General features: G+C 41.6%; 1 protein-coding gene across 25 annotated transcripts in view; it reads left to right on the forward strand.

The window, feature by feature from the left end:
* Positions 1–21,045, forward strand: part of LOC117554939 (NACHT, LRR and PYD domains-containing protein 3-like) — a 45,896-nt gene extending 24,851 nt beyond the window's left edge. For 14 of the 25 annotated variants that reach the window (XM_034229540.1, XM_034229545.1, XM_034229542.1 and 11 more), the window contains 12 exons: positions 1,204–1,265; positions 1,411–3,208; positions 3,699–3,872; positions 5,612–5,785; positions 15,155–15,328; positions 15,740–15,913; positions 16,729–16,902; positions 17,725–17,898; positions 18,310–18,483; positions 20,523–20,563; positions 20,695–20,735; positions 20,814–21,045. In XM_034229540.1, coding sequence (XP_034085431.1) covers positions 1,204–1,265; positions 1,411–3,208; positions 3,699–3,872; positions 5,612–5,785; positions 15,155–15,328; positions 15,740–15,913; positions 16,729–16,902; positions 17,725–17,898; positions 18,310–18,483; positions 20,523–20,563; positions 20,695–20,735; positions 20,814–20,906 — 3,253 coding nt within the window. In that variant the 3' untranslated portion in view covers positions 20,907–21,045. The remainder of the gene's footprint in view (positions 1–1,203; positions 1,266–1,410; positions 3,209–3,698; positions 3,873–5,611; positions 5,786–15,154; positions 15,329–15,739; positions 15,914–16,728; positions 16,903–17,724; positions 17,899–18,309; positions 18,484–20,522; positions 20,564–20,694; positions 20,736–20,813) is intronic. The other 11 variants (XM_034229541.1, XM_034229547.1, XM_034229546.1 and 8 more) reach the window with 4 other exon arrangements.
* The last annotated feature ends 6,802 nt before the right edge of the window (positions 21,046–27,847 follow it).

The following is a 27,847-nucleotide window of genomic DNA, read 5'->3' on the forward strand; positions in this document are numbered from 1 at the left end:
GGTACAGGCCGCAAGGCATTGCACTTAATAAGCATGTTAATGTTAATCTAACCCCCTGATCCCACTGGAAGCGCCTGCGCTGCGGCTGCGCCACGCTGCGACCTCCTCCTGCGTCCTAACCCACCAGGCGCGTTTCAAAACGTTGCGGAAGCGGAGCGTCTTGTGTGCAGCCTCGCAGTTGTTGGATGAACATTCCACTTCCTGCCTGCGCCGCGCTGCGCCGCGTCAAAAATAGGATTCATCCTATATTTTAGAAATTCCTTGCGGCGAGGAGCTTCTGGGACGCTTCGAGCCGCGGCGCAGAGCGGCGCAGCGTGTCTGGTGGAATAGCACCCATTGACTAGAGTGGCCGCGATCGCTAAAAACGCCACAGCCGCAGCGCAACGCAGCGCAGACGCTCCTGGTCCTGATTAGGGGGTTACAGTTCCGGCGATCCACTACCCGCGTATAGCTGCAACTTGAAAATGTCAACTTGATCGAGATATTTGTGTGACGCTCTGACGCACAAACCTGTCAGCATTGAGATTCTGCTTCTGTCGTCACTGACGTGCTGACGTTGAATCAGTAAAGGAAAACATCAGCAGCCAGATCTTTACAGTACCTCATATTAAATCAGTGTTTTTCATTTATGTGTATGAACCATAGACTCTGTATGGTACAAACAAGAGACCTCACTGCTTCCCCTAGCGGGCTGTCCTCTACAGTTTATGGCTGTCCTCAGTGCACGGGTCTGCGTCCGGAAAGACCCTCACCCGTCTTTACCTCCGAGCCCGTCTGGTTCAGCATTATTCCCGAGGAGGAGCAGGGTTTTGTGGACCAGACTGAGCGAGCATTTGTGTGGCTACTGTGTTTGGTGTTTTGAAAGTTCCAACGTGATCCACGATGTACAATAGATGAAGACAAGATGCAAATGATCATGAATAGCCCTTAATGTCTTAATTTAACAATCCTCATACTGGTGTATTGGGTATGGAACGGGATTTCAAAATATCGCAATTTATATTGTGTATCGCGATACAGGTTAAAAATATTGCAATATTATTTTCAGGCCGTATCGCCCAGCCCTAATTTTGATGATGTGTGAGTTGCTATATACGATGAACTTACTGTGTCCAACTTTGAATTATGTTATGAATCCAGACAGGAAGATGTTTTTATTATGTACATATACCTGCGCTATAAAGGATGTGTTCATCTCAACAGAGGGAAGAGGTCCAGAACAAGAGCTGGAGTGCAGAGAGCAAGTGAGACCAGCACTGTACGAAGTAAGTCTAAATATCTGTCTGCTGGGGTCTTCATGTCTGAAAACAGGGTTCTTCCTGCTTTATTTGTTACAGCAAAGACATTCTTTCTGAACCCTTTTATTTATTTGTTTTATTTGTATTACTCACATGCTTCCTTCTCCTTCGGCAGATAGTGGTCTGCAGGAGGTTTTAGATGAACATAGGCTCAGTCTGAGGAGGAGATGTGAACATGTGACTGAAGGAACTGATCAAAGTGAAACCCTCCTCAACAGGATCTTCACTGAGCTCTACATCACACAAGGCCTGAGTGAAGAGATTAATACCCAACATGAGGTGAGGCAGCTGGAGGCAGCTTCCAAGAAAAATCCCCTCCATGAAACTCCAATCAAGTGCCAGGACATCTTTAAAGCCTTACCTGACCAACAGACTCTCATCAGAGCGGTGCTGACCAACGGAGTCGCTGGCGTTGGAAAAACTTTCTCAGTGCAGAAGTTCACTCTGGACTGGGCCGAGGGTTTGGGAAACCAAGATGTCAGTCTGGTGATCCCGCTCTCCTTCAGGGAGCTGAACCTGATCAAAGGTGAGCAGTACAGTCTTCTCAGGCTGCTCCATGTTTTCCATCCAACCTTACAGAAGGTCACAGCAGAGCAGCTGGCTGTCTGCAAAGTGCTGCTCATCTTTGACGGCCTGGATGAAAGCAGACTTTCTCTGGACTTCAGAAACAATGAGGTTGTGTCTGAGGTCTCTCAGCAGTCCTCAGTCAACGTGCTGCTGACAAACCTCATCAGGGGGAAGCTGCTTCCCTCGGCTCTCGTCTGGATAACTTCCCGACCTGCAGCGGCCAATCAGATCCCTCCTGAGTGTGTGGACAGGGTGACAGAAGTACGAGGGTTCACTGACGCCCAGAAGGAGGAGTACTTCAGGAGGAGATCGAGTGATGAAGACCTGTCCCGCAGAATCATCTCTCACATCAAGAGCTCCAGGAGCCTCCACATCATGTGTCTGATCCCAGTCTTCTGCTGGATCACTGCTGCAGTTCTGGACCACATGTTGACTACAGACCAGAGAGGACAGCTGCCCAAGACCCTCACTGACATGTACTCACACTTCCTGCTGGTCCAGACAAAGAGGAAGAAGCAGAAATATGGTGAGGGACATGAGACGAGTCCACAGCAGCTGACGGAGGCTGACAGGGAGCTTCTTCTGAAGCTGGGGAGGCTGGCATTTGAACATCTGGAGAAAGGAGACATCATGTTCTACCAAGAAGACCTGCAGCGCTGTGGTCTTGGTGTTACCGAGGCCTTGGTGCACTCAGGAGTTTGTACAGAGATCTTCAAAAGAGAGAGTGTGATCTTCCAGAAAACAGTCTACTGCTTTGTTCATCTGAGCATTCAGGAGTTTCTGGCTGCAGTCTACATGTTCCACTGTTACACCAACAGAGACACAGAGGTACTGAAGGACTTACTGCAGGGAGACTATATTAACAGGTATAACAGTGATCAGGATTACCCATCCCTGGATGTCTTCCTGGAGGGAGCCATGGAGAAATCCCTTAGAAGTGAAAATGGCCACTTGGATCTGTTTGTCCGCTTTCTCCACGGCCTCTCTCTGGAGTCCAACCAGAGACTGTTAGGAGGCCTGCTGGGTCGCACCGACAACCGTCCAGAAACCATCCAGAGAGCCATCAACAACCTGAAGAAGATGAGCAGTGATACAATCTCTCCCGACAGGAGCCTCAACATCTTCCACTGTCTGACAGAGATGAAGGACCACTCAGTCCATCAGGAGATCACAGATTTACTGAACAGATCAGAGAAACTCTCTGGGAGCTACTGCTCTGCTCTGGCCTACATGCTGCAGATGTCAGAGGAGGTTCTGGAAGAGTTGGACCACGAGAAGTACGAAACATCAGAGGAGGGACGACAGAGAGTGATTCCAGCTTTGGGGAACTGCAGCAAGGCTGTGTGAGTCCAGATGTGTTAACTTTATAAACTAATGTAGATATTAAGTTTAGTTTTCGAATAAACACTATACAACTTTTTGCTGTTTCAAATACTGTGACTGCAAAATGTAATTATTCTAATAATTAAAAATATTTCAGTTTTTTCTTTTCTTAATTTTAAAAAGGACTTTTTTTGCGGGTTTTGTTGAAAATAATGGAAACGTATTGGTTTGTTCAATATGTTTGTGTGCATTATACATTCTTAGATGATTTGAGAAACACATTATGCATTCATTGTCATGCACATCCAAATATATGAACTTTTCATTATGTAAATCTCTTATATTGTCGATTTGTTTAATTTCTGTTCACTGACAACAGAAGGTAGGTCTGACGGGACAAACAGTTACTCAAAACATTATATTCAAAATGTTTTTTCAACAAATGCATGAAGTAAATGTAATGTTTCCCCTTGTTTTATAACATATGCTGTAATATATGTGTCATTGTAGATTTCCTAACTGTGGAATCTCAGACTCTGACTGTGAAGTCGTGGCCTCCGCTCTGAAGTCCGACCCCTCCTACCTGAGAGAGCTGGACCTGAGAGACAACAAGCTGCAGGATTCAGGAGTGGAGATGCTGAGTTCTGGACTAAAGAGTCCAAACTGTAAACTGGAGACTCTCAGGTCAGATCACTGACTGTAGTTCATGTGGATTTTTATTTATTTATCATTTATATTATTTCTAATTCCAGAGTTTAGTACTAAGAGTTCAAAGACATTTCAATTATTTTATATTTCTTTCTAAATGGCTGAATATTTTAAAGAATAACTAAAAGCAGAGAAAGTAAATGTGTGACTCTGAAGTCCAACCGCTCTCATCTGAGACATCTTTTCAGCCGTCACTCTCACTGTGCTCCATGAGTCAGTGAAGATGCTGTCAGTACTGATGAGCTGTGAGGGAGATGAAGGAGGTCAAATATGTTGCTGATGTGGCAGCGGCCGCAGAATAAATGTATTGATTTAACAGTAGTTTGGTTAAACCACTAAGTCCGACAACGCCACCCCGGGAATTTCACCCAGGGAAATATAACAACTTTCAAATCACTAGGACACACAGGTTGGGTTACTCATGGAACAAGAGACGTGTTTCAATGATCAAAAATAGAACATTTTATTTTTGTACAATAGTAAAAATACAATCTAAAAACAGTCACACAGGGCTATATCCAAAAGGGAAAACTAACAAGGGGGCTGAGGCTTACCAGTGGGAGAGAGGGTCAACGGAGTGGAGGGATCCCGCAAAACCCCGGTCACACGTGTTCCATACTCACACAACACACGGAGAAAATATCCAAAAACCCGGGGGAAGCACAGAATACGGAAAGGGGGAAGCAATTTAATGTAATTTGTTGATTCTTGTTTGTCTTAATTGTTGTCTGGTAGTTAGTTCAAACAATCAATGTTTATTTATATAGCCCAATATCACAAATGTTACGTTTGTCTCAGTGGACTTCACAGTGTGTACAAAATATCAGTATGGCAATACGACACCCTCTGTCCTTAGACCCTCACATCGTACAAGGAAAAACTTCCGGAGAAAACCCACAGTTTAAAGGGAAAAATGGGAGAAACCTCAGGAAGAGCAACAGAGGAGGGAGACATAACATAACATCTATACTTCAAATTATATTCCAGTGAAGCACTTGTCTTTTTACATTATTATATGTGTAGTGGCTTTTTAACCTTATCCATACATAAGCCACTGAGGGATGGGAACGGGAGAACTAAGTTCGGACGTGTGTTCCTGAAACAGAAACATTGTCCATACGAGTGTATATCCTTGAATATCATTTATTTGTTCCATATATTCACCATTGTAGTGGCTCCATATTCCCTTTCTTATTATGATTCAGATGAACATAGGGAGGTAAACTACTCGAGCTGCTATGAAAATACAATACAAAGGAACACGTACTGATTATTTACTCAGACAAACAATTGGTTCTCAGGAGCTGCATGAGGCCAGCCAGCTTCTTTGTTCATGGGGGAAAGGATTTGCCACAGGTGAGCTGGAGGAGGAAGCAGGTAGAGGGAGGCCGGAGTGGGAGAGGGATTTTCCACATCATTGCTGATATTAAAACCATTTTGAGCTCTGAACCGATTATTAAACCTTACCAGGGTTTAGTCTAAATCGGGTAACAGGGGCGCTTGCGCCCTCTTACTGTCAGCGTGCGCCCGCATACCAAAATGCTGATTTTCCCTGTAAATTGTTAAAGTGATGCCAGAAAACCTAAAACCTTCGCTCTAATGAAAGTGGTCGGGGCCAGAAATGACGTCAGCGTCCTTTCTATAAAAAACCCTGCTCAAGTTTTTTCAAACAGGAACATTGTTTTCTAAAGATATATCATGTTTTCTTTATTCAGTCTGAGGCGCTGCAGGTTGTCAGAGATCAGCTGTTCTGCTCTGGTCTCAGCTCTGAAGTCCAACCCCTCCCATCTGAGAGATCTGGACCTGAGTTACAACAATCTGCAGGATTCAGGAGTGGAGCTGCTGAGAGATCTTCTGGAGAGTCCAGACTGCAGACTGGAGGATCTCAGGTCAGTTCTCCATCTTTTACTTCTGTGCTGAGATTAATATGTGAGAGTTGTGTTGACTCTGAGCTGCAGACATCAGGCTGATATTATCCTGATCCTCACTGAGTATCTTGATGCTAAAGTCTATTTTCTTCTTCTGTAGTTGAGTTCGTTGACTGTGGAAGAGCAATGTTAAAGAGCAACCTGCAGGTTTTTTTTTACCAGATTTATGCTTAACCTTGCATACAAATTACAATTCAAAAAGTTAATGCAGGATTTGATATGTTTTACAAGACATAAGGGCAGGAATCAGGGGCGGACTGGGGGGAAAAAGTGGCCCGGGATTAATTGACAGACAGGCCCACTTAATGCGCGGCATGTATCGGCCAGCCGGCGACGAAAGTATGTTACTTAACAAAAAACCCTATGCATTTTATGTTATTTTGGACCATTATTCATATAGTAATCATTACCTGAGCCCTTGAGTTGCCTAGAGCAAAAATAGTTACAGCATATATTTAGTGATTTTAATGTTAACAGATCATTGATGCAATAACATTTTGACCCAATTTGCCTGACTTGACACATGGAATAAAACATGGGCGTAGGAAGCATCCTCAATGTGGGTGAGACAATTTAACAGGGGGTGTGGGCAGGTGGTGGACCTCACCTCCTCTAGGGGGATCCGGGGGCAAGCTCCCCCGGGAAGATTTTTTTTTTTTAAATGTTGAAGTTAAATGCATCAATCTGGTCCATTTTGAGAGCAAAATTAGGGACTAAATCTATGGCAGTCAGTAGGGGCTTGGACTGTGAGCCGTAGGTCGCCGGTTCAAGTCCCCGGCCAGACCTATTTGGAGTGTGGACTTCTACTTGGAGAGGTCCCAGTTCACCTCCTGCGTGGTGCCCTTGAGCAAGGCAACGGACATCCCCTTCCCCCTCACTCCCATTGCTCCGCGGGCGCGTGTACAATAGCTGCCCTCTGCTCCTAGTGCTAGACTCATGGTACTAGGATGGGTTAAAAAGCAGAGAACACATTTCAACTGTGTGTGCTGTGTGCTCTGCATGTGTGACCATTAAAGAGGGGTTTCATCCTCCCAATTCTTCTTCTTCTTCTTCTTCAATTATTCGGTTATTCGTCTTCTTCTTTCTATTGCGGTATGTATTCTCTTCTTATGTTTAGTAGTTTCAGTCTTCTCTTCATATCTGTCTTCTTTCTTCTTCTTCTTCCTCTTCTTCTTCCTCTTCTTCTTCTTCTTCTTCTTCTTGTCATTATTCTCTCTTCTTCTTCTTCTTCTCTTCTTCTTCTTCTTCTTCTTCTTCTTCTTCTTCTCCTCTTCTTCTTCTTCTTCTTCTTCTTTCTTCTTCTTCTTCTTCTTCTTCTTCTTCTTCTACTACTACACCCAAATAAAACAGAACTGTAAACAGATTAACTTTTTCTTTCAACATGTATTTGAACAGCAAGTGGAGGCAAAAGTGACTGCACCCAAAACAATAAACCTGCTAGCTAACTAGCCTAAACTTAGTAACAGAATGTGGGCAACACGTTCTTCTCCACAGCCTCTGAGTCAGACATCACTTCCCCCTTTTCTATCCTACGGGTACAGCCGTACAGCCACTCCCCCTGAACCCTGTTGTAACAACATAATAAACTTTTTGGGGATGCAGCTTGGGATGTGAGGACATGGCTTAGAAAGGGCGTGTCCTCCATGTTACGTTGTTATTGTTTCACTGAGCGGACCCGCACATTTTTTTGAAACGCTCCCCTTTTTGGTCCATCTGCGCGGTTTTGTGCATTGATGATTCGACTGTACCTTTAGTAATGAATATTAAATGTTGTGAGGAAATCTTTTCACCAATAATTCCAATAAGTAATCCAAAATGTATTCACTTCAGGTTTACGAAAGTAACTGTAATCAGATTACTCGTTTTTCAAATGTAACGCGAGCTGAATACAGTTACTTGATTTTTGTATTCTGATTACGTAACACCGTTACATGTATTCCGTTACAACCCAACCCTGGCCACACCCTACTAGGCTGGGCTGGGCCGGAACACTTACAAATGTGGGCCGGTAGGATTTAGGTAAGCAAAAAAAAAAGGGAGTGGCCTGAACACTTACAAATGTGTGCCGGTGGGCTTTAGGGTGGGTGCGTTGTGCGAGGTGCATCCACCTCCCTGCAGCACATACTCTCCACAGCTGAGGCCTATCAAACAAAACGTTTATCAGGAAACCTGGGTTGCGGTCGGATAGTTTAAAAATCAGCTCCTAAGTTCTAACCCTATCGTCTATTCCTTGACCTCTGTGTGAAAGGTCATGGGGTTAAGGGATAGTGGATAGGAGAGGATCCACGCTTCGGGCTTGGCCTGCTTCCACTGGGCGTGTGCTGCTGTGCGGAGGAGGATTTTACCACGGCTGGGGCCTGCTTCCCACCTGTCCTGGTTCTGCTGTTGCAGAGGCCTGCTTTCACCCCGGGGATACCACGCTGCTGCTTTCGCCTGTCCTTTGCTGCTGTGCTGATTTTGCTCCAGGAACGTCGCGGATACTGGTGTGCTGGTCTGGGAAAATGGCCCATATCGGGATTCTGCTCTGCCTGTTAACTATTTTGGACTATGAGAAGATCTCTAGTCATTCTGAGGAGTCTACTGTTCTGCCACCCGCAGTGGGCATCCCCTGCAAAGGTTCGGATGTGTTACACAAACAATTACCGGTTGCCTTGTCACAGTCAATCTGCTCGACAAAATATGTTTGTCTTTTTTTTTTTCCTTTGATGATGGTTCTTCAGGACTGCTTCTTAAGCTCTAATCACACTCTCGCAGACTTTTCCGGTGTTTCTAAAGTAGATGACAATGTATGTGTGTCGTTTAAGAGGAAAAGATGCCTGGATTTTTGTTGTTATTACTGTCAGGAAATGTACAACCTAACCCTGGTCCGCCCAGTAGTAGTAGTCAGATCGCTACTCCTGCTGATTTTAAAGCTAGATCTGGGTTAGGGTTTCATCCACTTGACTGTGCGCAGTCTGTTAGGTAAACTAGATTTTGTCCGCATTTGGGCGAGCTTGACTGACGCTGACGTCATTGTTTTATCAGAAACATGGCTAAACAAATCTATTTTGGCCTCTGACATTGCCTTAAATGGTTATAATGTGTATCGTACCGACCGGCCTAATAAAGGTGGTGGCGTTGCCATTTATGTTAAGAATAAGTTCAGTGTAACCGCTGTAGTTTCCAAATCTATCAGTAAGCAATTTCAATTTTTAGCCTTAAATATAGAAGTGCCAAAGGGTCAACAGGTCATGGTGGTGGGCTGTTACAGACCCCCCTCAGCTGTCAAAGACTCCTTGTCTTCGCTTGCAAATCTTTTATCGCAACAAGACTACAAGGAAATAGTGCTACTTGGAGATTTTAACTGGGACTGGTTAACTACAGTGTCGGAGGATTTTAAAAACCTTTGTATCTCTTTAAATGTTACTCAGATTGTTGACAGTCCTACTCGCCCTAATATTAAGTCCCCGAATAAATCCTCCCTAATTGATCTCATTCTAACTAATGTTCCCTATAAATACTCAGCTGTGGGAGTATTTGCGAATGATCTGAGTGACCACTGTGTTGTAGCCACAATTAGGGACACTAAGGTCCAAAAGGTTAAACCTCGCATTATCATTAAGAGAGACATAAAACATTTTGTGGAGCAGGGTTTTGTTCATGATCTGTTTGATTTTGATTGGGGTAAAATCGATCTGTGTGCTGATGTAGAAACCGCATGGTCTTATTTTTATCTTGGTTTTATGGAAATTATAGATAGACCTGCACCCCTGCGTAAATTTAGAGTGAAGGGACGAGACAATCCTTGGTTTTCTGCTGAATTATCTAGTCTCCTACATGAGAGAAACAAGGCCTGGGCAAAGGCTAGGAATTCAGGCTCAGAGGTAGAATGGCTGCGTTTTAGGCAGCTAAGAAATAGCTTCACTTCACATGTCAAAAGTGCTAAATCTAAGTATTATCTGTCAGTTACCACAAAGAACCTGAACAACCCTAGACAATTCTGGAAAGCCATATAATTGATATCCACCGGTGATATCCGTAATGAGCTACCTCCGTGCCTTACCACAGTATCTGGCACTATATCGGACAGGGCCACCATACTAAATTGTTTTAATGAGCATTTTGTGTCCTGTGGCTCTCTGTTTCATTCTGTTTCTAATTCTGCTTCTGTGAACACCACAGTCGGTGACTCAGAACAATGTGGTCTGGAAAACCCTTTCAGTTTTACTCCTTTTACTGTTGATGTTGTTCGTGAAGTCTTAACCAAGCTAGATCCTAAAAAGCCGGCTGGTCCAGACAACGTAGAACCTTTCTTTTTAAAGATAGCTGCAGCTTTTATTGCTCCACCTCTTACTACTCTTTTTAACCTCTCTCTCAGCACGAACAAAATCCCAAAAGTATGGAAGTCAGCTTATGTCCTGCCACTACTAAAAAGAGGGGAGGCAACCTTATTAAACAATTATAGACCCATCTCTAAATTGTCAGTTCTGGCCAAGGTTCTTGAATGCCTAGTGAGTGAGCAGGTAAAGGTGTTTTTATGTAACAATGACATCCTGTCTAAACATCAGTCAGGCTTCAGAAAGCAACATAGCACCATCACTGCCACAATGAAAGTGGTGAATGATATTACGAGTATTTTAGATAATAAGCAGAGTTGTGCAGCTCTATTTGTTGACCTATCCAAAGCTTTTGATACCGTCGATCATCGCATTTTGAAGCAGAGGCTGGTCAGTATTGGCATATCCAGCCATGCAGTAGGGTGGTTTGTAAACTACCTCTCTGAAAGGTCCCAATGTGTTCACTTTGATGGGCTGTCTTCTGAGTGGTTAAACATCACTAATGGTGTACCACAAGGTTCAGTTTTAGGTCCGCTATTATTCTCTATCTATATTAATAGTTTAGGTGAAAATGTCGAAGGAGCAACCTTACATATGTATGCGGACGATACCGTTATGTACTGTGCAGGTCCCTCGATTAACGAGGCTGTTGTTAAATTACAGGCTGTTTTTAACATTATTCAGGCTCAGCTCTCTGAGCTTAAGCTTCTTTTAAATGTGGATAAAACCAAGGTAATGCTCTTTTCTAAAGCTAAAGTTAAAAATACACCAGAGACTGCTTTGGATATTGTAACTACGCAAGGAATACAACTTTAAGTGGTTACCTGTTACAAATACTTGGTTATCTGGCTTGATGATTGTCTCACTTTTAAACTTCATGTCAATAACTTTCTTAAAAAGCTGAGGGTTAGGCTAGGTTTCTTTTACAGAAATAAGTCCTGTTTCTCGCTTGAGGCCAGGAAAAGGCTAGTCACTGTGACCTTTTTACCTGTGCTGGACTATGGTGATTTGTTATATATGAATGCACCTGCCAATTACCTGAGCAAGTTAGATGCGTATCACAGTGCACTGAGATTTGTGACAAATTGTAAAGCACTTACGCATCACTGTACCCTGTATACCAAGGTGGTTTTGCCATCACTTACTGTACGGAGGCTCAGTCACTGGTACTTTTTCATTTACAAAGCCATGTTGGATAAACTACCATCTTATATCTGCTCCCTGATCTCTCTGCGAATTGAAAGTACTTATTGCCTGAGATCGCATGCTGTGGTTTTATTAAATGTGCCAAGTGCTAGGACTGTCTTAGGGAAGAAAGCTTTTAGATGTGCAGCTCCACTAACATGGAACAGTCTGCAAAAAGAATGGAAAATTACCAAGCTAGTACCACTACATGTTTTTAAAGCTCGGTTGGATGCTACTCAATCAGATGCTGTTGGTACCTGTACATGTGGTTAGATATGTAAATTGTAATCCCTGTACATTTTGCTGTATGATGTCCTTTTGTTGTTCTGTTGTTTATGTTTTTATGTCTTCTTGTGGAACCTACTGCTGCAGGTCTCCCTTGAAAAAGAGATCATTGATCTCAATGGGATTTTACCTGGATAAATAAAGGTTTTGAATTGAATTGAATTGACTATCCGACGTGTTTATGATGCGCCAGCGGACGTCATGAATGTGCGTCTGCTGCTGTGGGGAAACTATGGAAACTACAGTTTTCTATACAGCGGACTACAACATGGATACATTTAATAAGAACGAGGGACTACTGTAAACTCATCTAGAGACTCTGCACCGTGCTCTAATGCTGTTGCTTTATGCTTTATGAACGTGGACAACAGAGAAACATATTCTTCAGGACCAAAGTTGGAATTTAAATAAAAAAGTGAAACTTATGCTCGTCACCCTCTCCCTCCGGTCCACATTAATACAAATGATCCCAATATGTATGATTGTATGAACTATGAAAATATCTTAAAATCAATACAAATGTATTTATTATAAACGTTAGTCCTTAACATCTATCACTGTGTATATCACCATTCAAACATCTTTTAAAAGTTGAACAAACCCCACACAGCTCAGTGAGATGTTGACTTTATTTGATCATTTCAGTAAAAACTAACGTTCATATTTCTCTTTTTGATTATAATACTGATGAACGTTCAAAACAAAGCACTTTGGCAACTTACCACATACGTTTTAAAATGCTTAATAAGCACCGTAACTTTCATGATATCATTTCTCCGTCATAATAGTTTGTTTCCATGAACGGCCGACTGTTGTGTGACGCAAATGCTGCGGCTGCAAGGCATTGTGGGGCAGCATTTTCTCCTCTCCTTTCGGTTAGGGAGGTCCAGTGGTTCCTAAGCTAAAGGAAGTTTGAAACCTCCTTTCCTATCATTCTAGAGAATTCGAACGGCACTTATCATGGCTGCCACTGAGGGACTTCCAGGTCATTTCACTCCGTTAGGAAGGTTCCTAAGCTAAATGGACTATTCGACTTCAGCCCGTATTACATCTCTCTCCCCCTCCAGTACACAGCACCGTAAGACATAGTGTGGAGTTGCATTAGGTAACGCGAGATACGGCTGATACTTGCATTAGTTTCTGTTATGGATCAGTATCAACAGTCCTGCCAGTAATGTTACTATATTATCAATACTACTTTAGTTATAGCCTGATATATGATAGCTAACTTTACAATGTTGTGATGTGACTGACGTTAGCTAACATTAACTGTCTGTAGCTAACGCCGGTCACTCACCAAGACAGCTGCCCTGTTCTCCACATGTTCTCTTCACACCACAGCTCCATTTCTCGCTGATGGCCGTTATTTCTTCAAATCCTTGGCTGCTCTTGGTCTCTTGGACGCCTAGCAGGCTCATAATTATAATCATATGCATTCGAATATATATTTTCAACCTCTTCTGTGTCAAAACCAGCATTGTGATCCATGTTTATTCATACGTTAGACCGGCCGCTCTCCCCAATGTTGCGTCACACGCAGGAGGTCACGTGAGGAGGCTTTTTTTATGCGGAAGTAAAAACGTCTTACAAAAACGATGCCAGATGTCACTGTAGTGTATATTTCTGTATATTTGTTTGAAAATCTAGTGTATACATCATTTTCCTACACATTTATTTACTGGGGTCTCTAACCTGCATGTTGCTCTGGTTAAGCCCCGAGCCTGTTTTTCAGGTCTCGGGCTCGAAAATGACATTCCCAGAACAAATGACCATATCTTCCCTTCTAAAAGGGTTAAATGAATAATCTTTTTTCTCAAAGCAAGGTTACACCTGTGAGTTGGATGTAGGAGTGTCAGAATCAATATAGATGTTTTTATTTTAAAGTAAATTCAGATTGAACACAGTAACAAAATGTAAACTATTGTGTCCGTCCAAAAAAAATAAAATTACTTATAGTGAAAACCACCCTTGAATGATGGGATGGTAGACTAAAAGCTTTAGGAATCCAAACTACAACATATAATAATGACCCTGTATCAAGATTGATGCAAAACAAGTGAAATTTGACCTTTTTAGAGAGATTTAGCTAAATAAACCCACTTCTGGGGTCATTTGGGTGGATTTGCCCTATCTCTGGCCCCCCTTGCTCGATTTTGCTGATTGACATCTCTTTCTAACCGTCAGAGCCAATGGAATCGAGGGAAACTCCCAAATACTCCTTATTTGGTAATGTGTGTGTGTGTGTGAGACTGAAGCATAGCCAAAACCAGAAGCTGCGATAACTCTGGTGGCTACCATTAGCAGCTAACTTTTACTCTCCGATTTTTACATAAAAATTGAATTATGGATTATAAATTAAAAAAGAATTTCCACAGAAACATTATCAACCTATGGAATAACCGATTCAGCTGCGTTTTTTCTCGTTTAAAGCCATTGAACAAGTCTTTTGATCAGATTGACAGCTACTGTGAGACGATCTCCCGTAAAAGCTACGTAAAGGTACGTGTTGTGATGTCTGTGTTTGCTTCCCCTGTCGCGAGTTCGGATCACTCAGTGATTATACTATATACCTAAATAATCTGTGGAACCTCAGCTTTAATCGGATATCTTGTATGTGCAGCTACGATAAGGAATAAGGGTATCTTTTATCTTGAGTTCTGTGCCAAAGTGCGTTAGCATTTTTCGCTCAGGGGTCATTTAGATGCTTCTTATGAGACTTGTGTTTTGTTTTGGTAAAAATGGTTTGTATCGTCAGTTAGCTGAGATTATTCCCGTTAATCTGGTATAACACATTAATAGGTTCTTAAATATTAAGATCCCCTGAGACACAGTGTCGTGAGAAAATAAATAAAAAAGGACCCGCCCAGGGGGTCCTTGGGGCTTAACAGGTTACGGAAAAATCTAACTCTGCATAATTCACTCTGAACCTCCTAAAAACCTAAAATGCATCTTATATTCTTTATCATGTTTTAACAAATATATAAATGACTTTATAAACACATGAATACAATAATTAAATATTTATATTAAAACTATCAAACACGAACAAATATGTTCAGTTTTAGCTGTTTCTCACATGTGTATGAAGCTACATGATGCTCATACTGACTGAATAGTTTAAACTGAAGATGCTTTGGATGAATGGCTCCACTATTTCTGAGATAAATACTTTCTATTTATTTTTTATCACATTTCTTCTAAATTCATCCCGACATATTTGTCATATTTGTAAACTGTGTGATCTTGAGTTGAATCCGTTTCAGTGGGTTGTTATTAGTCTGGCTGCACATCATGAGTTAGTGTCGATGGAGCAGAGGTTCAGATGTGAAGTCTCCACTTTTTGTTGAAGGTGAAGCACGTTGTCTTTCATATTAATGAGAGCTCTTTTCTCTTTCTGTATCTTACAGTTTTTAACCTGTCAGGATGTCCACTTGATAAACTCCTACATTCTCTACTTCTCCAGCTATACACAGATTATTGAACCTTGAATATTTTAAGCTGAAACTTTGTTTTTCTAAAGTTGCATCATGTTTTCTTTATTCAGACTGAGGAACTGCAGTTTGTCAGAGATCAGCTGTTCTGCTCTGATCTCAGCTCTGAAGTCCAACCCCTCCCTTCTGAGACTTCTGGACCTGAGTAGCAACGCTCTGCAGGATTCAGGAGTGGAGCTGCTGAGAGATCTTCTGGAGAGTCCAGACTGCAGACTGGAGACTCTCACGTCAGTTCTCCATATTTGACTTCTGTGCTGAGATTAATATGTGAGAGTTGTGTTGACTCTGAGCTGCAGACATCAGGCTGATATCATCCTGATCCTCACTGAGTATCTTGATGCTAAAGTCTATTCTCTTCTTCATTGGTTTCTTTCCCTGACAGTAGCAAAGTAATATTCAGCTTTAAATGTAAATATTACAATAAGAATTTTACTCTGCATAATTCACACTGAACCTCCATCAAGTTTTATTTTACTACATTATATAAAAGACAAATGAGTACAATTAATAAGTATTTCCAATCAAACACAAAACATATATTCAGTATTTGCTTCTTCAAACATTATAATGAAGCAAAAAGATGCTTATACCGACTGAATAGTTTAAACTGACCATGTGATCATGTGTTCTTTATTCAGACTGACTGGCTGCAGTTTGTCAGAGATCAGCTGTTCTGCTCTGATCTCAGCTCTGAAGTCCAACCCCTCCCATCTGAGACTTCTGGACCTGAGTGACAATGATCTGCAGGATTCAGGAGTGGAGCTGCTGAGAGATCTTCTGGAGAGTCCAGACTGCAGACTGGAGACTCTCGAGTCAGTTCTTGTTACTTCTGTGCTGAGATTAATATGTGAAAGTTGTGTTGACTCTGAGCTGCAGACATCAGGCTGATATTATCCTGATCCTCACTGAGTATCTTGATGCTAAAGTATGTTTTCTTCTTCTGTGGTTTCTTTCCCTGACAGTGGCAGAGCAATGTTAAGGAAGAATCAAACTGCATAATTCACTCTGAACCTCTAAAAACCTCAAATTCATCTTATATTCTCCATCAGGTTTTTATTTTTAAATAAATGGCTTTATAAACACATGAATACAATAATTAAATATTTATATTAAAACTATCAAACACTAACAAATATGTTCAGTTGTAGCTGTTTCTCACATGTGTATGAAGCTACATGATGCTCATACTGACTGAGCAGTTTAAACTGAAGATGCTTTGGATGTATGGCTCCACTATTTCTGAAATAAATACTTTCTATTTATTTTTTATCACATTTCTTCTAAATTCATCCCGACATATTTGTCATATTTGTAAACTGTGTGATCTTGAGTTGAATCAGTTTCAGTGGGTTGTTATTAGTCTGGCTGCACATCATGAGTTAGCGTAGATGGAGCAGAGGTTCAGATGTGAAGTCTCCACTTTTTATTGAAGGAGAAACACGTTGTCTTTCATATTAATGAGAGCTCTTTTCTCTTTCTGTATCTTACAGTTTTTAACCTGTCAGGATGTCCACTTGATAAACTCCTACATTCTCTACTTCTCCAGCTATACACAGATTATTGAACCTTGAATATTTTAAGCTGAAACTTTGTTTTTCTAAAGTTACATCATGTTTTCTTTATTCAGACTGTGGGGCTGCAGGTTGTCAGAGATCAGCTGTTCTGCTCTGATCTCAGCTCTGAAGTCCAACCCCTCCCATCTGAGAGGTCTGAACCTGAGTAGCAACACTCTGCAGGATTCAGGAGTGGAGCTGCTGAGAGATCTTCTGGAGAGTCCAGACTGCAGACTGGAGACTCTCATGTCAGTTCTCCATCTTTAACTTCTGTGCTGAGATTAATATGTGAGAGTTGTGTTGACTCTGAGCTGCAGACATCAGGCTGATATGATCCTGATCCTCTCTGAGTATCTTGATGCTAAAGTCTGTTTTCTTCTTCTGTGGTTTCTTTCCCTGGCAGTGGCAGAGCAATTTTAAGTAAAAATCTAACTCTGCATAATTCACTCTGAACCTCCTAAAAACCTCAAATTCATCTTAGATTTTCCATCATGTTTATTTTAAATAAATGACATTATAAACACATGAATACAATAAATAAACATTTATATTAAAACTATCAAACACTAATAAATATGTTCAGTTTGAGCTGTTTCTCACATGTGTATGAAGCTACATGATGCTCATACTGACTGAATAGTTTAAACTGAAGATGCTTTGGATGTATGGCTCCACTATTTCTGAAATAAATACTTTCTATTTATTTTTTATCACATTTCTTCTAAATTCAAAATATGACATATTTGTCATATTTGTAAACTGTGTGATCTTGAGTTGAATCAGTTTCAGTGGGTTGTTATTAGTCTGGCTGCACATCATGAGTTAGTGTAGATGGAGCAGAGGTTCAGATGTGAAGTCTCCACTTTTTATTGAAGGAGAAACACGTTGTCTTTCATATTAATGAGAGCTCTTTTCTCTTTCTGTATCTTACAGTTTTTAACCTGTCAGGATGTCCACTTGATAAACTCCTACATTCTCTACTTCTCCAGCTATACACAGATTATTGAACCTTGAATATTTTAAGCTGAAACTTTGTTTTTCTAAAGTTGCATCATGTTTTCTTTATTCAGACTGAGGAACTGCAGTTTGTCAGAGATCAGCTGTTCTGCTCTGATCTCAGCTCTGAAGTCCAACCCCTCCCTTCTGAGATATCTGAACCTGAATAACAACGATCTGCAGGATTCAGGAGTGGAGCTGCTGAGAGATCTTCTGGAGAGTCCAGAATGCAGACTGGAGGATCTCAGGTCGGTTCTCCATCTTTAACTTCAGTGCTGAGATAAATATGTGAGAGTTGTGTTGACTCTGAGCTGCAGACATCAGGCTGATATTATCCTGATCCTCACTGAGTATCTTGATGCTAAAGTATGTGTTCTTCTTCTCTGGTTTATTTCCCTGACAGTAGCAGAGTAATATTCAGCTTTAAATGTAAATATTACAATAAGAATAATACTCTGCATAATTCACACTGAACCTCCGTCAAGTTTTATTTTACTACATTATATAAAAGACAAATGAGTACAATTAATAAGTATTTCCAATCAGACACAAAACATATATTCACTATTTGCTTCTTCCAACATTTTTATGAAGCTAAAAGATGCTTATACCGACTGAATAGTTTAAACTGACCATGTGATCATGTGTTCTTTATTCAGACTGAGACACTGCAGGTTGTCAGAGATCAGCTGTTCTGCTCTGATCTCAGCTCTGAAGTCCAACCCCTCCCATCTGAGACTTCTGAACCTGAGTGAGAACGATCTGCAGGATTCAGGAGTGGAGCTGCTGAGAGATCTTCTGGAGAGTCCAGACTGCAGACTGGAGACTCTCGGGTCAGTAAGGGATCGACTCTGCTGGTTCAGCAGTATTGTATTAAACACAGGGAGGTGGAGGTGTTGCTCTCACTGGGGAATCTCTCCAGTTCCACCTTCCAGGCGTAGCCTGCTTAGCACCAGGGCCGGCCCTAGACTTTTGGAGGCCCTAAGCGAGCTTTGGCTTGGGGGCCCCCTCACTCTAGTGCGTTCTCACCACACACAACACGGAACCAACTTTTGTCTAATCATGTTAGCATAAGCACACATATTGTATAAATAAGCATGTAAACACTGTGGACCTAACCTTCTCTAGGGGGGTCCTCAACTCCGCTAGGGGGGTCCGGGGGCATGCTCCCCCGGGAAGATTTATTTTTTAAATATTGAAGTTAAAAGCATCAATCTGGTGCACTTTGAGAGCAAAATTAAGAGATCTATGGATACATCTCTCAACACCCATATGAAACTGAACTGTAAACAGATTTTTCCTTATGGATATTTTACAAATCACTTAAACTGTGTTCTTGTTGTCATATAGTATTTCATAACTGTTTTTCATTTATTCTCTCTGGCTGTTCATCTCATAATGTTCACATAGAAACTAGCTGTCAATAGGAATATCATTCAGAAGAATTATAATTTCTTGCAAAAATCTGTCACAAAAAGAGGTTGCACATTTAAATTCAGGTGTTGTTATGTCAACGTCAGTGGCCAAACACAGCCACATTTACTGCTGCAAATACGTTCAAACATGCTGTCGACACATAAAGCAGTGGCAACTATGCCACCATTTCAGCTGACTTTTTCTCAGAATTACTGTCACATAACATCCATATATTTCAGTGCTAGGTTGATGCTTGGCTAAGCTAACTATGAAACACTTTAACTGACAGGACTCCGGATCAACTGTGTACTGTAAGGTAGCTTCTAGCTTCATGTCGAACAGTAAGTCAACATTTCCCAGAGAGCTTTCTTTGAAATCACCAGGTAACGCTAAAAAACATTACATTTAGATTGTATGACAAAGTGTTTATTTAATATATCTGGCTAGCTATAGCTACTTGCTAACGGTTTAGTTTACCCCTGCGATTCAAAGTAACGTCAACGTAGCTGTAATTTATGCTTTGCTTACATGTATGCATAACTTGGAAGTTTACTGACATTTACATACCTTGTTTACCTGGCTCAAGTGGTGGCTCTGGGGTTGTTGTGTGAGCCACCACTTGAGAATTGTCGTCTTTTTTAAGAAAATGTGTTCTTATGTCCATCTTCAAAAACGCTGAGTCCGACTGACAGTTTATTTTAAACATTGTCACAGCTCACAGGATAGGTACCTGTCAGCCAATAAGACAGATTTTTATTTCCATTCAACTCTCTGGTTGGTCTGCTGTCTTGCCTCTGTTGCATTCACTGAACATGGGAAATTACAATCCTGCCGTCCTCTCTAGTGTCATGATGAGGTTCAGGTAAAGCACGGTTAATGTATTATATTATTAACTCAATAATATAATACATGACTTTCAGAGTAGGCAATCTAGGCATATTAACACAATTCATTAAACATACTTATCACGGCGACGGTGTACTGAGATTTTTTCTTTTAAATAAAAAAATAAGGGGGGCCCCTTAGTGGCTGCGGGGCCCTAAGCGGCCGCTTATGTCGCTTAATGAGTCGGGCCGGCTCTGCTTAGCACAACAAATCATGGATGTTACCATTTGTTTGCAGTTTCTCCTTTTGTTCATCTTGTGTTTCTTTACTTTCATTATTATCAAGCAATATAATACAAGCTGACAATGCAAAGCCCCATGTTAGTCAGTGCAACTCATTAACAGACAAATGGGATATTACAGTCTGTTTGTTTTTCTATGTTCCTGGACTAATGCCTAGTGAATTCTCTAATGCAGCTGAGATCTGTGGGCAGTCAGTCGTAGTGTTTGCAGAGAAGATATGATGTGATGTAAAGCATTGGATCAGTCAGGACTCTGAAGCTGACTAACTCAAAGAACAAACTATTATTTTAACTTGATCTAAAACTGTTGGATTGTGTTCATCCCTGCAGGATCAATGGAGAGACAATCAGAGCCAAGACACAGAAGAACTGTGAGTACTGAACCCATTCCCTCCATTCATCCAGATATTGTACAATAAATCTGATCTTAAAATGTATTTATAGTACAATCATTATTATTGTTTTATTATTATTTTTCTCTGTCACCTCTTCTCTCCATCAGGTGACTCCGATGTGGAACAGGAAGTGAAGACAGACAGAAAGGTGAGAGAGGAGCAGTTGAGAGTTGAAGCTAGAACTTAACTTTATTTCTAGTAAAATAAATAACTTTGTTTGTCCCAGGCTCCTGAATCCTTCTCACCTGAACACACAACTGAGTCTTCATTAGACCCTCCAGAAAAACGCGATTCTGCGATCGCAGAATTTACCGCATAATCAGCAAAATGGCGCAGATTTTCAAAAGGCCGCATATTTATCAAAAGGCCGCATAATCCCCGCATTTCTCCACACAAAGTTGAGGGAAAAAAAGTGAACTCGTCTTGACGTCAAGTGTTGATGATGATGATGATGATGATGATGATGATGACGCGACGTCATCAGCTCGCGCATCACAGAAGGTAAACAACACCGTAGAGTGAACGTGTGGAGCTCACACGAGAGAGAAAACACCAAGATGAAAACATCTAATCCATCTCATTTACCGACGAACATTTCTGCTAAAGACCGGGCAAAGCAGTTCCCCGATGTCTTGCACGAAAGTGGGGGGAAACTATTCTGCACCCCGTGCAACTGTGTGTTGGAGCATAAGAGAACATCGACGGTGACGACCCACTTTGATTCATTCAAACATTCGAAAATGCTTTCTGCTGCTGCGGACAAGAAAGCCAAACAACTCACGTTCACCGAGGCATCGACCTCCAAAACCCTTTCGAGGGCTACAAGAAACAAGGTGAGAAGTCTACAAGATTGAAGCTGGTCAGATAACGAACATGAAATGAAATGAAAACAGAATGAGGCGGAGAAGTGTGTGTGTGTGTGTGTGTGTGTGTGTGTGTGTGTGTGTGTGTGTGTGTGTGTGTGTGTGTGTGTGGTGTGTGTGTGTGTGTGTGTGTGTGTGTGTGTGTGTGTGTGTGTGTGTGTGTGTGTGTGTGTGTGTGTGTGTGTGTGTGTGTGTGTGTGTGTGTGTGTGTGTGTGTGTGTGTGTGTGTGTGTGTGTGTGTGTGTGTGTGTGTGAGAGAGAGAGAGAGAGAGAAATAGCCCAATTGCTTTTACAATAAATAAACATTGAATGTGTTTAATTGTATAGTAAAGGGGTTTAACGTTAGCGGCAGGTTGTGTGTGAGAGAGAATAAATAAATAAGACATCCCAATATTTATTTTTTCCGCATATTTAGCATATTTCACAACTACCCGCAATTTCACCGCATAAAATCACATAAAACCCTGCATGTTTGATCGCATAATCAAGGATTGTAGCCCGCATAATCAAGGATTTTAGCCCGCGTTTTTCTGTAGGGTCTACTTCATACAGGTAATCCTATAACATGACCAAATATTATTTTAAACACATTATAAAAATATATTCATTTAATTGTGTTTCATTTTGTGTTTTTCACCTTGAGGTTTTGCATCCAATCTCTTTCCAACAGACATAAATAAAATAATATATGGCATTATTTTTGTGCCTCCTCTCAGGTTTGCCTGTGGGCTCGCCAGGCAAACTGCCAACACATGTTAAATATAGTTAGACATATTAAAGGTCATTTACAGCATTAATAATTAATACCTTATTCTTAACTGTGAATGGTTTTCATTTATTTAACATTAGAAATGTATTAGTCTGGCCAATCCAAGACTTCAATGCTGAAGGGCTAATGGATCTATGGTGGGGTCAGCACAAAGGTCAAGGAAACCCACATTTGAAAGGGAGACAACAGATGACCAAGAAACTAGTAACTTGCTCAATTCATTTGTGAGGGATCTGTGAAGAACATGACTGTGGGAGAAACTTCTGTGTAGCAATGCTGTGGGAGTCACCGACTCATGAAGGAGACACGGGGGGATGAGCAGGAGCTTTGATGTCAAACACTGATGGTTTATTTAGGAGTTTCGGCCGGAGGATTCACATCACAAGTCACAGAGTCAGAGGTTCTGACTGCACGGGAGAGTTGCCACGTCAATTCTGAAGAGCCTCTCTCTTGCTAGACCTTTTAACTGGTTCACAGAGAGTAATCAACATATTTGAGGAGATAGCCTAAACCTCTGGGAACACTGAATTACTTGCGTCTGACACTTATGGCCTCGAATATTTCACACCTTGGAGTCCACAAACACAGAGAAGGAAGTGTTCCTCCTAAGGGAGACAATAAAGCTCTATCTTATCTCTTATCTTATCTTCCAGTGTACCCACAACAATAAACCATTTGTGACCGAGAGTTGCCCGGTCATAAAATGGGAACAACAACATATGGTTGAAGCAGCCCATTTCCTTAAAGCCCCTGTCACACTGTCCCGAAATTGACACCCGATGGACACACGAATATTGAATTGTGAATTTCGCACGAAGATGGCCCCGAACCACACACGAAGGCAACATTTACATTACATTTAAGACATACAACTGCAATGAAAGTACCAAAAACAATTATGTTACAGTACTATGATACTGTACTGATATCTTCAGACTTTGTTCTTTACTTTCTCCGTCTTTATATGTAGAAGATATTACGTTTTCTCCGTCATGTTGTTGTTTCCATAGCAACAACAACTTCCTGTCAACTCGCCTTCAAAATAATATATTATATCCTTTTCAGTTTCACAGAACACAAATTGGTTTATTTACATAATATGTTTACATGATTTTGTTGTGCAATAAAACAACCCGATGGACACACGATAAAGGAAATGTTCAAATTCGGCTGTGATCGTAGCAACATCGGGCCATTCGTGAGGGCAGCTTAAGCCATCGTATGACCGCCGGTGGAGTTTCTCAGGCTCCGGCAGCAACTTCGTGAGCGGTGGCAAAATCTTTGGCATGCCAAAAAATTGCCGAAGGACCTTGAGAAGGTTCATTTTCGTGTTGAATTCGTGTGTCAATGTTGCCCTTCGTAAGGCCATCGTGAGGGCATCTTGTTATCATCGGTGCCATCGGGCATTCGCCCCGATCAGAGTGAGGCTGAATGCACCGATGATAACACGAAGATGACACGACTTGACAAGATGCCCTCACGAGTGCCTTACGAGTGCCTGTGACACAAGATTTTCATCGGCACAGATATACTGTAGTTATATACGTATGACTAAATAAAGAACCTTGAATCTTGAAAAGATAATTCAGACACCAAATCTGTTCTTTACATTCAAAATAGTTGAGTCCCCAAAAGAAGAAGAATGGAATGATTAAAACATCCATTTAGTCGACGTGTTTCTTGACATCATTATTGAAGCATACGATGCAATGCAGCTCTAAATACTGAGTTGGATTTTCTTTGGGCCCTCTGCAGTCTCCTCACTCGATATTAAAGACATTTAAACTGTGACCTGTCAGTCCACAGCATGTTTAGCTGCCAACAGTGCTAACTCAACGCTAACTCTCACTCTCAGCTAGCAGTTTGATTAATTATTACTTTGTTATCCATCTCTTGCTCTTTCTGCTCTTTACATTGTCAGTCTGGCTGAAGCATGTACAAAACAAAACAACAGATAACAACATTTATAAGTTAGACTTTCTATGCCCTAAAAGCTTTAGAAAACTTTTCACACATCTAGAGAACCACTCAGACATGAGACACAGTCAAGCTGTTCTGGCTGCAGATTACAAACATTTCAGCAGTCTTGTAAATTAGACAATAATTACGCATGCTCACATCCAGAAAGATCACAGGGGGACGGAACAATAATTAAACATTACAAATAAAAGGTGAAGGATATAAACTGGTACATCCCAGTGAGGCTCCGAAGTGAATGACATTAGATGAACATTAGCTCTGAGCTAAAGTGGTGTGACATTGAAGATGATGAAGCTGTTTTAGCAGCAATGCAACAGATGACCAGCTCTTTGCTCCACAGCGCTGCTCCTGGACGGCCTGTTGTCTGTCGTCCACATCACTGATGAAGGCCTGAGCATCTTGGAGCCGCTGGAGGTCACACACACTCACGTGGTGGTGAAGGTGCTTCACCTCTCTCTCTTTGGCCTTATCATCGATCCATTGAGAAGGCTTCTAAAGTTGCGAATAAAGGGCAAAATTCTGCTGTTCCTACGACCCCCGGGCCGAGAGGAACAAATACTGGATGTATTTCTGCTGCAGAACAACGTCCTTGAGGAGGAGGTAACGTGCTCACCATCAGCCTAAATGCTTGTTTTAAACCACAGCTGTTTCCACAGAGAAGTTGTGGCCCCAGGCTCCCTACTGAATAGAATTGGAGCGATCTTTAAAGGTCACACATAAATGCACACACAGTGAAATGTGTTCTCTCCTTTAACCCATCCTAGTACCAGGAGTCTAGTACTAGGAGCAGTGGGCAGCTATTGTACAGCGCCTGGAGAGCAATGGGTGGGGGGTTGTCCGGTGCCTTGCTCAAGGGCACCACGGCAGGGCAGGAGGTGAACTGGGACCTCTCCAAGTAGCAGCCCACACTCCATATTTTACGCCTGGGACTTGAACCGGCGACCCTAGAGCTCCCAGTCCAAGCCCCTACTGATTGAGCCACTGCTCCTCTTTTCAAACGTTCTTGGTTGTGAGAAGAATCAGATCTATCTGAACTGAATCATTTTTTGTGTATATTTCTTGTGCAGATTTCATAATAAATTCTTAATTATTTACGTGGAGTGCCACACTCTACTGGTTATCAAACTCGAAGTTTATCTTAATACTTTAAAATACGTAAAGATAAACGTTAAGAAGTTGTGGCCCCAAGCTCCATACTGAGAGAGATGAGATGATAACACGATTAGTCTCATCATCTGAGAATCTGAGTTTACTCTGTGAACATAGGCTGATTTACTTCACACACAAAACACATAAAACGGTTCTTTATAAATGAAATAATCATGAACTGCTAAGAATATATAAACTACAGAATAATATAAGTATTATATCAATAATGTGATGATGAATGTATGAATGGCAGGTTACATAATTAACATCGACAGTAAATCAGATGGTTAGCAAATACTGAAAGGCACAGTTGAAACACTCAACAACTGAAAGAATGAAAGGAAGTATTTTGGGAGTCCAACCCTAATCGAGGCCTTAAAGGTCCCCTATTATACTGTTTCTCATCAATATATTATAGGTCTCAGATATAGACAAAACATGTCTCTGAATTGTATCGTGCGCACAAGATACTTCATGACCCTTTAGGGGCTCCGTAAACAACCCTAATAAATATTTTTAAAAACGTGTTGGAGAATTGGAATTTCATCCAAAAATATCTAACCTATAAACTTTAATTAACTCACATATGTCCTCATGATGTTATTCTTAATTGATTGTAATTCTTATATCTCTGTAGAGCAGGTCTGTCAACATGTTGTTTTAAATTGATCAAAATGTCCTGTTTCTGAAGGTTGTTAAACACAGATGTGCTGTGAACATCCCAATCTCCTCCGACTGTGTGCTGGACATTGATCGAAGTTACAGTGTGCACTGTGAACCTGAGGGCTTCTTCATTCAGCCTGAGGTGAGTCACTGATACTCTTCTAAAGAAACACAATGATCATTAACACACATTTATCTGCATGTGGATTCACAATCAGGAAAGATCCAGATAAACATGTAACTTCTGCTTCTGGTTTCCAGAGTAAAACATTTGATTCCAGGTTTGGACCAAACTACTACCCGACATTTCTAGTTTCCCTGACGACGAGCACAGAGAGAGTGGCTTTGAAGGTCAAGGACCAGGGTGGAAAAGTAGTCTGGTATTGTCGCGTGTCACTGGAAGGTAAAGACTCCACCTGAGCTCAGACCCAGAGATAGACTGGATAACTCTAAAGCTCCATCTCATAGCATTCTCCATTAAAGCTCCATGGCAGCGCATCATTACTACATTAAACACACAACCTGTAATGTTCTAAAACCATAATAAAACCTAGTGTGGTGCGGTGGTGAAACAGCATGGCATTATGGGAGTTGTAGTCTTCAGCTTCTCATGCTTAAGTGGATAAGCCGCCATTACAGGAGACCGTGATGAACGTACTGTTACCTTGATTAAAATTACACATCTCTCTGAACCATTTGCGATAATGTTTGTATACAACTCAACAAAATATAAATAATACAGGTGTAGGAGTTTTTATACATTTTAATGAGGAAATGTTACATAATATAACTTTAAGTGAACAGAAATCCACCTCTGGGAATGTCGAGTTACTTTAATTTTTAAGAGATCTGTTTAATGTGATTGTTGGTTAACAAAAGTATTTTCCCTGCTTATCTTCCAGATACAAGGCATGAATTGTCCCAGAGAAATGTCCCAGCAGAGAGCAGAGTCCCAGCAGAGAGCAGAGTCCCAGCAGAGAGCAGAGTCCCAGCAGAGAGCAAAGTCTCAGCAGGGAGCAGAGTCCCAGCAGAGAGCAGCGTCCCAGCAGAGAGCAGAGTCTCAGCAGAGAGCAGAGTCCCAGCAGAGAGCAGAGTCCCAGCAGAGAGCAGAGTCCCAGCAGAGAGCAGAGTCCCAGCAGAGAGCAGAGTCCCAGCAGACCAGCGGCTGTTCTCAGTTCGGACAGAGTTCATTCAAAGAGTGACTCCAACTCTCCTGAACGACCTTCTGGATAAACTCTTTGAGTCTGGAGTGATCAGTGAATCTGAAATGACGTTGGCCAGAACAAAACCCCAAAATGGCGGAGCACGAGAGATGGTGGACGCGGTGCGAAGAAAAGGAGCTGCGGCCAGCAGGGTTCTGATCAATGCTCTCCGTGAGCTGGACCCGTATCTTTACAGAAAGCTCAACTTGAGCTGAGGCTAAACCAGTACTGGAGTGTGTGTGACAGTTGAAGTCTAGTCCTCTTTTTTGTTACCTGTACATTTTTCCACTTGTCCTTGAAGGTAACACAGATTCTGAGCGAAGGCCGCTTTCCTTCTCTCTCTTCTCCTGGACTCCCTCCTGAGAGCAGCTACCCGTATCGGCCTTCCTTTGGTGTTATCCTGAGTTTTTTTTCAAGTACATGTTTACTTTATTACATAAAATACTTTAATTGACCAGCATCCATTGCATCCTTTCACATTTTTGTCAGGCATAGGAGCCGGGTTATGACAAAAATAAGGGCTTGTTCTTATTTTACCAATTGGTACTGACTGCTGGGTAAGATTTGGGATTTTGGGGCATTTGGTACCGAGGCATGCGATTTGGAGTTTTATTTGTTTTGTATTATCAAACTG

Source organism: Gymnodraco acuticeps, unplaced genomic scaffold, assembly GCF_902827175.1.
Source record: "Gymnodraco acuticeps unplaced genomic scaffold, fGymAcu1.1, whole genome shotgun sequence".
In the NCBI taxonomy this organism is placed as follows: Eukaryota; Metazoa; Chordata; class Actinopteri; order Perciformes; family Bathydraconidae; genus Gymnodraco; species Gymnodraco acuticeps.